The sequence below is a fragment of the Pholis gunnellus genome (assembly GCF_910591455.1).
Source record: "Pholis gunnellus genome assembly, chromosome: 20".
In the NCBI taxonomy this organism is placed as follows: Eukaryota; Metazoa; Chordata; class Actinopteri; order Perciformes; family Pholidae; genus Pholis; species Pholis gunnellus.
This window is the reverse complement of record NC_136547.1, coordinates 2,345,452-2,355,699: the sequence shown is the minus strand read 5'-3', so window position 1 is coordinate 2,355,699 and position 10,248 is coordinate 2,345,452. Positions and strand designations below refer to the sequence as shown.

The 10,248-nt window shown below is 41.8% G+C and overlaps 1 protein-coding gene across 1 annotated transcript in view; it reads right to left on the bottom strand.

Moving 5' to 3' along the window:
* Positions 1-4,587: 4,587 nt before the first annotated feature.
* Positions 4,588-10,248, bottom strand: part of hecw1a (HECT, C2 and WW domain containing E3 ubiquitin protein ligase 1a) — a gene marked incomplete at its 3' end in the record, with an annotated part of 55,065 nt that continues 49,404 nt past the window's right edge. The window contains exons 28-29 of the mRNA XM_079181466.1: positions 8,632-8,830; positions 4,588-4,699 (exon numbers count right to left, since the gene is read on the bottom strand). Coding sequence (XP_079037592.1) covers positions 4,588-4,699; positions 8,632-8,830 — 311 coding nt within the window. The remainder of the gene's footprint in view (positions 4,700-8,631; positions 8,831-10,248) is intronic.

The following is a 10,248-nucleotide window of genomic DNA, read 5'->3' as shown; positions in this document are numbered from 1 at the left end:
GGAAACAAAAAACAATACGCATGCTTCAGTGTCACCATCCATCCATCCATCCATCCATTCACATATTCCCTTTGTTAAATTCCCTTTCAAAAATAAATTAGACAAATAAATAGCTTGAAAAGACACAAACACCTCACCTTTGTGTAGACACCCTACGATTCTTCACCTCTCCATAAGCTTATTTAAATATTTCTACAATAGCTGCTATCAATGCACTTACATATAAGTGTTATGGTAGTGTTGGTAACCAATTCTTTTCCACAATAATGTGTTCAACATTATCAACCCAATAAAAACAAGACTTCCATACACAGTCTTTACATTTTCAACAAATTACATATAAAAATCTACTATTTTTATGGACGTCACTTGTTGTCATAACTGTCAGAAACACAGAGTATTTGCTGGATACATGCAGCTCTATGACAGAAAGACATGGAAGAAAAAGTCCAGAAAACATTGACAGAAGCTCAATAATGAACCAGACGATGTGACCACAGAGAGTGGTGGATAGAAGAACAGAGAAATATGAATGGAAACAGACACAGACCAGCGAGCTTAATAGATAATAGAAAAGACACGCGTATCAAAACTCAAAGGCTTCAAAAGTGAAGGCAAACTCTTCTGATCATATCGTCAAACAAAAAAAGAAATAACGCAAACAAATAAAACATTCAAGGAAAGCTTCGGGACTTCCCCTTACTTATAAATACAATACAGTATAAATAACAGTACAAAAGATTGTAGAAAAAAAAAGAGAGGGAAGATGCAACATAATCACAGCCTTGTCCTTGTGGTTGTAGAGATGCGTGGATAAGGCCTCGTCACTGCCTAGGATGTCCGTAGTACTACTCATCTGACTAAATGTATATACAGGACTGTCTCAGAAAATTAGAATATTGTGATAAAGTTCTTTATTTTGTGTAATGCAATTAAAAAAACAAAAATGTCATGCATTCTGGATTCATTACAAATCAACTGAAATATTGCAAGCCTTTTATTCTTTTAATATTGCTGATTATGGCTTACAGCTTAAGAAAACTCAAATATCCTATCTCTAAATATTAGAATATCATGAAAAAGTATACTAGTAGGGTATTCAACTAATCACTTGAATCGTCTAATTAACTCGAAACACCTGCAAGGGTTTCCTGAGCCTTGAAAAACACTCAGCTTGGTTCAGTAAACTAAATCACACGTATGGGGATTATCACAATATTCTAATTTTCTGAGACAGTCCTGTATATATATATATATATATATATATATATATATATATGGTATCTCTATATACTATCTGAATATATATATATATATATATATATATATATTTATAGACTTCTGCAAGAATTTAATGGTAAAATCCTGTATTTCTGTTTCCCATTGTGATAACCTCTGTAGCTCACGAGCAAATAAAGCACCATTTGGGTCTTTCAAATGAAAACAATAAAAATGTGACCTTTGAACCAGGGTCAAAGGTTCTGCTGTGGTCAAACATGTGGCCGTGTGTCAGAATCTTCAGAGGTCGCATTTATCTGTTCCCTACACCCAACTAGTCCTATTCAGGGTTCAGGGGCTGGATCCTATCCCAGCATGCCTTGGGTGAATAACCTATAATATAGGTTCTCAGTGTTGAAAGAGAAATGCTTTAACCCTGTGTAATTCAGGCCCTATATACACTTGGCATTTCAAGTGTATCATAACTTGTTCATATTGGATGATTCTGTGAAACCCCATATAAGTTCAATGACAATGTTAAAAAAAAGTATTTTACATCCAATGGCAACATAAAAAAAAATGTTCGTACATTTCGTACAATATCAACGCATGGCAACTACGGTATAGTTAAGGTTGGGGAAAGATTGTCGTCATGGCAAATAAACTGCAGTTAGCGTTGGTTACGGTTAGGTCACCAATGAGAGGCGGGTGTGTGATGCTAGTGGTGGCTAATGTAGCCTGGAGCCTCTAAGCCTTCTTTCTAACAGAATGCTCCTTGGTTGCATGTATACTTAGCTTGTTTGATATCAGAGAGCTATCTTCCCAAGACGCATGAGGGGGCTTCATGTAAATGGGCTAGTCTCCAATGAACCTGACTCGTGTCTGATGCACACAAACACTGGGAGAACATGCAGAGGGTTTCCAAAAAGAACCAAGGCAAAATCTGAAGTGAGGACTTTCCTCTTGTCAGGCTCAAGTACTAACGAGTGAGTGCCACAACCCCACAGGCCACACGTGAGGCACAGCTCCATTACTGGACCAGAGATGGAGATGAGGGGCTGAGAATGCTGAGGGTTCACTGCGGTCGGTTATTGTCTAAAAGAACACGGTAGACTGTGGAACACATCGGAGTAAAGGTCTTAACTATTGCATATATTACACTGGTTTGTCCAAGGGCCCCTGTGCACATCACAGGTATATACCAAGAGGACCAGATCAGGGAGCCGATCCGTTGATCCCAGGTCCTTGGAGACCTACATGCTGCATTGCTGTTTGAGACAGTACGGGGTTTGAGATACTGAAGTACCTGCACCGTGCAAAGATGGTGAAGGTACACAGTCACGAGTTCATCAGTGGAGGACTTAAACAAGAGTACAAGCATCTCCCATTCACAAAGGATTCATGGAAAGTCTCCTTTGCCAGCTGGAGACAGTGTCCATTCTTTGTCATCAAGGAATCATGAACTACGGGTTTGCCAGGTTCGGCATGATCGCACTCGATCTCCACGGACGGAATCCCAGAAGCCCTTGTATTGGAATCGATGGCTACTTTGATAGAGGAGACGTGACATCGTTGTCTTTTGAAAGCATAGCAGATCCAGAAAGCTTGGAGAGATTGTTGGAGTTCTGTGTCAGTAACAGTATAGCCCATTCAGAGGAGGACACGAAAAGGTCTATGCTCAGCTGCTGTCCTCACTTTGGACTGAACCAGCGGGAGGCAGAGAACGGTATGTTGCAGGTCCAGATCTAGGCCTTCCTGAACCAATACTTTTTGAGTATCCGAACTGGACAAAGTATTCTGATGGTCCTTGAGTCTGTGCCTACCCATTAGAACCACCTATTTAAAGGGATATATCACACCCTTCACCTGGATTGGCTCTTGGTGTACTGTCTCTGAATTAAACCAGAGGCCGATTGTTTTTTGAAGTATCCCTATATTACTCGTTCCCCAGTCCCAGAGGGCCAGACCACTCGTATTTCTAAGCAAAAGAAAGACTTTTAGCACTTCTCTTGTATCTCTGCTCCTCAGGGAGCAGAGAAGACATTGACATTGCTTAATAAAGAAACTTCATTGCTATAGGTATCTGAGAGTATAACAAGATAATATATATGGTTGGCTTAACTATTATAGACATTGATGCATCCCTCCAGTGGTTGAGCTTCTATTTCCCTAGTAAATAATTTTCATAATCTCATAGAAAACCTCACCATGTCCCTCAGGGATCAGATTTGGACTCTATTTTCTTTTTAATTTACAAGACTCTTCCTGAAGTCATTGCATTATCTTCAAACGTATATATTTTTGCCTTCACATCGAGATGTTTCTGCCAATAAAACATATTAGTGATCCTGAAAGCTTTAGCCTATCTTCTTAATCACCTTGCAAAGTGCATGATTCCTTAACTGCCATCGTTTTCCATGATTTCTTGAACTCAAAATCCAAATGCAAAGTGGACTAGAAAAAGTAATCCATCCTTCTATCTCCTGCTGCTTAGACTTCTGGTACCGATCTGCATGTTTTTGTCTGTTGTCTTAATGTGCAGCTCTGCCTGGAGCCAGTAGACAGAATCTATATAATTCAAGCATTACATTGGTAGCTGGTTTCTGGCACAAAGCTACATCACATTTATTTAATTCTTTATGTGCCAGATCCCAGACTCAGGCAGGTTCCTACTGGTCCCCCACAGTCCTGATAAAAAATATAATGATCCTTGTAGGCTCTCCAGATTAAAGACCAGACAGAATTGTTCCTTTGGCATCAGGGCTACCAGAGTTTGCATCCATCTGAGGAGCTTTCTTTAAAATCTGTATTCTGCTTTGAACCACTTCTTTAAAGCCACGTTTATAGATTCTTCTGAACTTGTTTATATTATTTCTGTTTCTATTTAATGTGTGTCTTAGTCTAATTATAATACTTTTCTTTCTGACTACATTTGTTTTTTTCCTCCTTGTCTTTACAGTATAAGAGCACACCATAGGTTTTAGTCATTCATTACATTATCACTTAAATCCTTGCTGCGAATTCAGATAGTTAACTGAGTAGTACGAATATATCTAAAGATAAATTCCAACAAGTTGTCAGGTATGTAGCGGCCATAGTTTTTGTATTAGATTGTATGTAAAGTTATTTTTTTCAGTGCTATTGTGTAGCTATAATTTGACTGTAAGTGCTGGGTGCTGTCATAAAGATCCTCGTAGCTAACTCTAACACACAGTACCATAACAGTGACATATATCCACATGACCAAAAACGTTGTCGAGTACAATCCAGGTATCTTTACGACGTATCAATCCAACAAGATTTCACATGTTTTAGCTCAACTGGCGTCCCAGAGAGAGGGATGCGGTGCTGATGTTGTCCTTGTGGGGCTCACTCCAGGCCAAACGTACTGGTTTCCTCCACAGCGATGAGCAGTTTCTCATACAGCATGGTGTATGAGGGGTATGGAGGCAGGTCCAGACGGTTGAAACAGGTGTGAGCCCTGAGAGAGAGAGAGAGACAGGTAGACTGTTAAGAGTATGGAGAGTCAAGGCAAGAGGAGAATACCTGAAGCTCATATCACACTGTACAACTCACATTTATTTAGGAGGATCAAGGACACCAACACAAAACATGTCAGAAAATATACATTTTTTATTTCTGCAAAAAGGTTTCTTCAATACTGTGGTATATGCACCTGGAATGAGACATTGTCAGCGTATCATATCTGTATATAGTTTTTCCCTTGTATACAACGATGCTTTTATTGTCTACTGAAGTCACTGTGCACAGTGGCTTCCTTGAGTGTCATCATGGGGTTGCCAGGAAACAAGTAGAAGTTTCCTAAAGTTACTGCGCCAGGACAGCAGAGAAAGCACTGTGAAATGAGAGTGTGTGGTTTTTACATCGATTTTTGTATTTTTTTTTTGTATTCAACCTGCTTAAAGTCTTTTTGAGCTAAGCTTAACGTCTCCTGGCTCCACCCTAATACATACCTTACACTAGTGACGGGCCGTGCATTTCATACCTGGGCCTTCAGTGCTGTCCTACTACAGTTGAACCACCTCCTAATAACCTCATTATGACGCCACAGCTACGGTTATTATTTGTTTCTAGGGGTGTAACAATACACGTATTCGTATTAAACCGTTCGGGAAAAAAAGGCTTACGAACCGAACAATACATTTGAATAATACTAGTGCATTTGGAAAATGCAGAAGCTTAAATTGTGGGAAATATAATGTTTTCGGTGGACTTCGCTCAACCTGGCAACATGCTGTCTGAGGCGCGTGTGTTCTGGGAGGCACACTATGCTAAACTAGCTTAGCAGGAAAACAACAGCAGCACACACCCTACACACTCTCCCCGCAGCGTTTAGCTGTTCCCTACTGATTCAAACAGGGCTAAAGCAATCGCCACACAATCCCCATTTCTCCAGACCATAATTATTGCTTTGTAAAAGAAAACATTTAAGAAAACAAAACCCCAAACAGAGAATCAAATGTCCGACCCAAACCCCGCGCACGACGGGATGCTTCGTCATTAACGGACAACGCATATAGTCAAAATCAATGTAATTAACATGATGACAAGAACAAACTCACAAGAACCAGTCACACATATTTACATGACAACAAAGCAACAAATCAATCCAGCAACACTGCAGCGCTAAAACACGTATCCCGCTCAATATTAACCATATCATAAAAACGACACCATAGACAAATGAACACAGTAGTAACGCTACTGCATGTAGTGAAACACTTCCTCCACTTCCTCTCCTGCAAAGTCTCAGCGTGTGAAGTAGGGTCTGAAGGTTAACAGTGAGAGTTTGGTGAGGATGCATGTGTTTGGGAAGTATAGACTTGATAAACCAGACTTGAACTACCTGCACAAGTTGTGTGAGTTTGTAAACTGATTTAGTTTTGCCGTCATTAACCCTGTCCCCAATCTGCTTAACTTCATCAAGAGTTTACTCCGTTTATTGGATTCATCATTCACTTTGAAGGCATTAGAGAAAAAACTCAAGCTAACATGGGGTTAGAAATTGATATACAAATGGTCATTTTGTGGGTGAAGTATTCCTTTAAATCATACATTCTGGGCTGCTTGTGGACATAGGCAGATGCCAATATTTACGTCACACAGATCCACACAGCCATGCAGATATAGAAACAAAAAATAGGACATGTGGACACTTTAACATTTATAGGTACACACTTGACCCGTCTGATATCATGACCGTGAATCTCAATGTACAGGTTCCCTGTGGAGTTTCTGACCTCTTGTAGCACGATGGAACTGCTTTATTTTGTCTTGTGCACAGGGACACACAAAAATACTAAACGCAGGGTGTCAGGAAACACAGTCCTACCAATGATGTCACACTACTCTACCAATCACAGTAGGCCGTAACAAAAGGCAGAGACTGTAAGCAATGCTGCGTTCAAAATACTGATAAGACAGTTATTCAGAACGGTTTGTCAGGCCTCAGCGACCTCGCTGTGTTTTGCAGCACAGGGCACCTCTAAAGTGAGCCCATGCATTAGTTGCTTAACAGCGCCCCCTGTGGCCTCAAGTGACAATTACAAGCTCATGGTTAATGCTAAAAAAGAATGCAGCAGCAGCAGTAGAGAAGTGTTAGAAAGTCAGCAAACAGTCTGTGTAATATCCAGTACACAGCAAGATCAACCTACAGTTTGCTAACATTAGCTAACTTTAGCCACAACAAGCTACATGTTAAAGTAAAGCTGTAGCAGCAAAACCCCTGAATGTTTAGAACTGAGCAAGTTTTGTTGTTTTAATGTTATTTCTTCTTTCTAAAGTCACTTTAAAACCACCTCAACACAAACACAGACGCAGACACACCTGCACACCCTCCAGACCTGCTGTCATTAGTAGCCCTGCAGTATATGTGCAGATGCTGAAGCTCCCACTGTCCACGTAGTCGAGCTCTGGCCCTTTTCCCGCTCTGCAGTGAAACAGGAGCCCCGCTCTTTGTTTCTGCTGAGCACGCTCACATTTTAACCGCTCTTTACTAAATGAAGGTCCTGCTGGAAGGTCAGACGAACACACCTTGCACAATATCTACTTGAAATACAGAGGAGGGGAAGTACCAAAAATAGCTGCTCTGCTGAGCCTGAGCATTGCAGCCAACTGATGAGGCCAGTTCACGTCAGAGCATTTCACACTGCGTGTTAAGCTTCTGGTGATGAAATAATATACACTGACCCAAAGTGATGGTACATTTATAGGTGGTAAGCAGATTTCTGTATCTCACCAGCCACCACGACCTTTAGAGTGAAAGGAACGACTTTGGACCCTTCATACTACTGGTCCAAAGTGCTACGTGTGGTACAAACCTGCAGGGACTAAAGGCCGAAAGTATTGTTGCTTTGCACGCAAAAATACAGAGGTGACATTTTGGGATTATTTCCAACATGTTCTCTCTTCCAACCCGTTAAACACAGCAGCATGGTCAGTGGCCCCAAGCTTCAAACTATGAGCTTTAGGTTCCCGTCCAGCCAGTTTTAAACATGTCAGAGACAACGTGTCAAGTTTCAGCTGGTTACAGGCATAGTGTCTTTTTTCTAAGTAAACTTTGACGAACAGCGGTCCCCCGGGTGAAAGTCCCGAATCTGTTTGACCCGTCCACCCTGACGGGTGGTGACTTTATACTACATCAGTTGCTCCGAGCTTCTAACGATAACTCGTATGGGTTTACATTTGTGTTAGTTGAAGCCTGGTGCATCTCATTCAGATACTAAAGGTTCCTTGGTGCGTATCAGTATTTGACGAGTTGGGAGTGAGAATGGTTTGCAATTTCAGTGGCTGTGATGCTAAATGATGCGATTTTAAACGTCTTCACCGCCTCCTGAATATTACCAAAAAATGCAGGCAACAATCTGAAAGAGGAGTTGTTGTTTTTTTGTCCCAAAGAGTTTAATTCTACAAGATAAAAGAGGGTCTGTATGAAAACAGAGTAATGAAGTAAACTGTATTGTGTCCCCACACCAATATGGCTTTTTATTCATTCAGAAGTTGACTCACTATCAGCAAACGCTGATTGTGTTAAATCAGGTGATGCTAGAGCTGCAACAATTAGAAAGAAAAACATTCTGCTACTCTTTTTGTAACTGATTGTTTATAACCAGGGTTGGTAAAAAAATGTCTTTGCTATATTTGTTGAAATTCTCCTGGCAGCAATCAATAAATCAAATGCTCTGACAAAAAAAGCCAACAATCCCTTATCTGTGGCTGTCACAGGACTGTGATGAGCTCATCCAATCAGCTTGGGCCTGAACTAAGTGATTGAACCAAGCCCTCTGATGAGTGTGAGGGGTGGAGCAGGCAGCAGGTCCATTGACTTGAAGGAACAAAGTGCTGAGAGCGGAAGAGTTTGAACGAGGCTTTACAGGACACCGCTTTAGATACCTCGGTAGTGATGTGACTTTGCCCCACTTCTCGATACAGAAGCGCCGCAGGCCGTTGGATCCCCGCAGCGCGGCGAAGCCTTCGTAGGGCACGCTGGACGTCCCGGTGACGAACTGCAGCAGGCGGAGGCGTTGCTCGTTGTTGAACCGCTCCACAGCAGCCCAGAACCAGCGCATCACTATGTGGCCGTCATGGTAACCTGGTGATGGAGTCAGGGAGTCAACATGTGACAGAATAAGCATAGAGAGGCTAGTATTGACCAGTTCTATTAATAATGCATATGGTGTGTATCAAGAAACTGATGTAATTTGTATTAAATTAAACTATAAAAGGTCAATATTGGTATTTTGGAAAACAGGGAACGGTTTGGTTTATATACTCTTTTCACACTTATTTAAGGAAACGGTTACATTAGACCAGCATTATGTCAACTGGAATGAAAACGGATCTGTTGCTGACCATTCAGAGTCCAGTACTGTGAAGGTTAGTTCTAAGACAGGGATGCCAGACACCCGGCCCGCGGGCCAAATCCGACTCGCCACGTCGTTTTACGCGAATCCACCAGCAAAAAAAAAAAAAGTAAAAAAAAATAAATTGAAAAGTCAGTCTTGATACAATTTACAACTATCCTCTGCCCTCTGTATCGCGAACGGCGGAGTTCCTCCCCGATCCGCGCGTGCACACCTCCACCAGCGGATGTGGTGGAGATGCAACAGTCGCCCCCCCCGCTGACAACCGGCCCTTTGGGGGCAACCATGAAGCTGATGTGGCCCAGAGTGAAAATGAGTTTGACACCCCTGTTCTAAGATCTCAGTGAAATGAAACACAGACTAAATCCAGATGTGCTCTAGCTGATCTGATCCATATTATTATTCATGTTCATACGAGGATTAAAAGGGGTGTTGCAGTATTCCAGGTACTGTTTGATCAGAGACTGTATATAAAGATGGACGACATGACAGCTCCCCGAAAGTGAGGACAAAACATCCTGATCGCTCCATAGTGACAGGCAGGCCATAAAGCCCGCCCCTCCAACTAAAAAAAACAACGTGCTAGGGGCATAAAGATCACCAGATACCATTCATAAAATCGCAAAATAATTTGCATCGCTAGCTTAGTCTGCTTAGCATCCCTCTGCTACACTAACATAGCAGCTAGCTGAGTACAGATGGAGGGAACACAGTCTATGGTACATTGTCAGCATAGTGTCGCTAGCTAGCTTAGCAACATTTCCACTGACATGATTAGCTGGCGCTGTGGGACCCTCTTGTGTTCATATCATAGATGATGTTTCTGAAACACTGACAGCGAGTTTGTGGAATAGAACATAAGTCATTTTGATTTTAAATGTATTCATAGAGATATTATGGTTTGTGTCTTTCTAGCCAAACAGCTACAATGGTGCTAACGCAGCAGCTAGGTGTCTCACGCTAACAAGCTGCGGTCGTGCCCACGATTAGCTCAGGCGGGTGCGTGAGCGTGAGCTCGATACCACGGCTTCCCTCCCCATTCGCTACTGCGCTGACTCTAGCTCCAAGTGATGTCACCAACACCAGATGGCTGTGCGTAGTGGGAGGAAGTGGAGAAGCGTCATCCATGTAGCCATGTATACAGTCT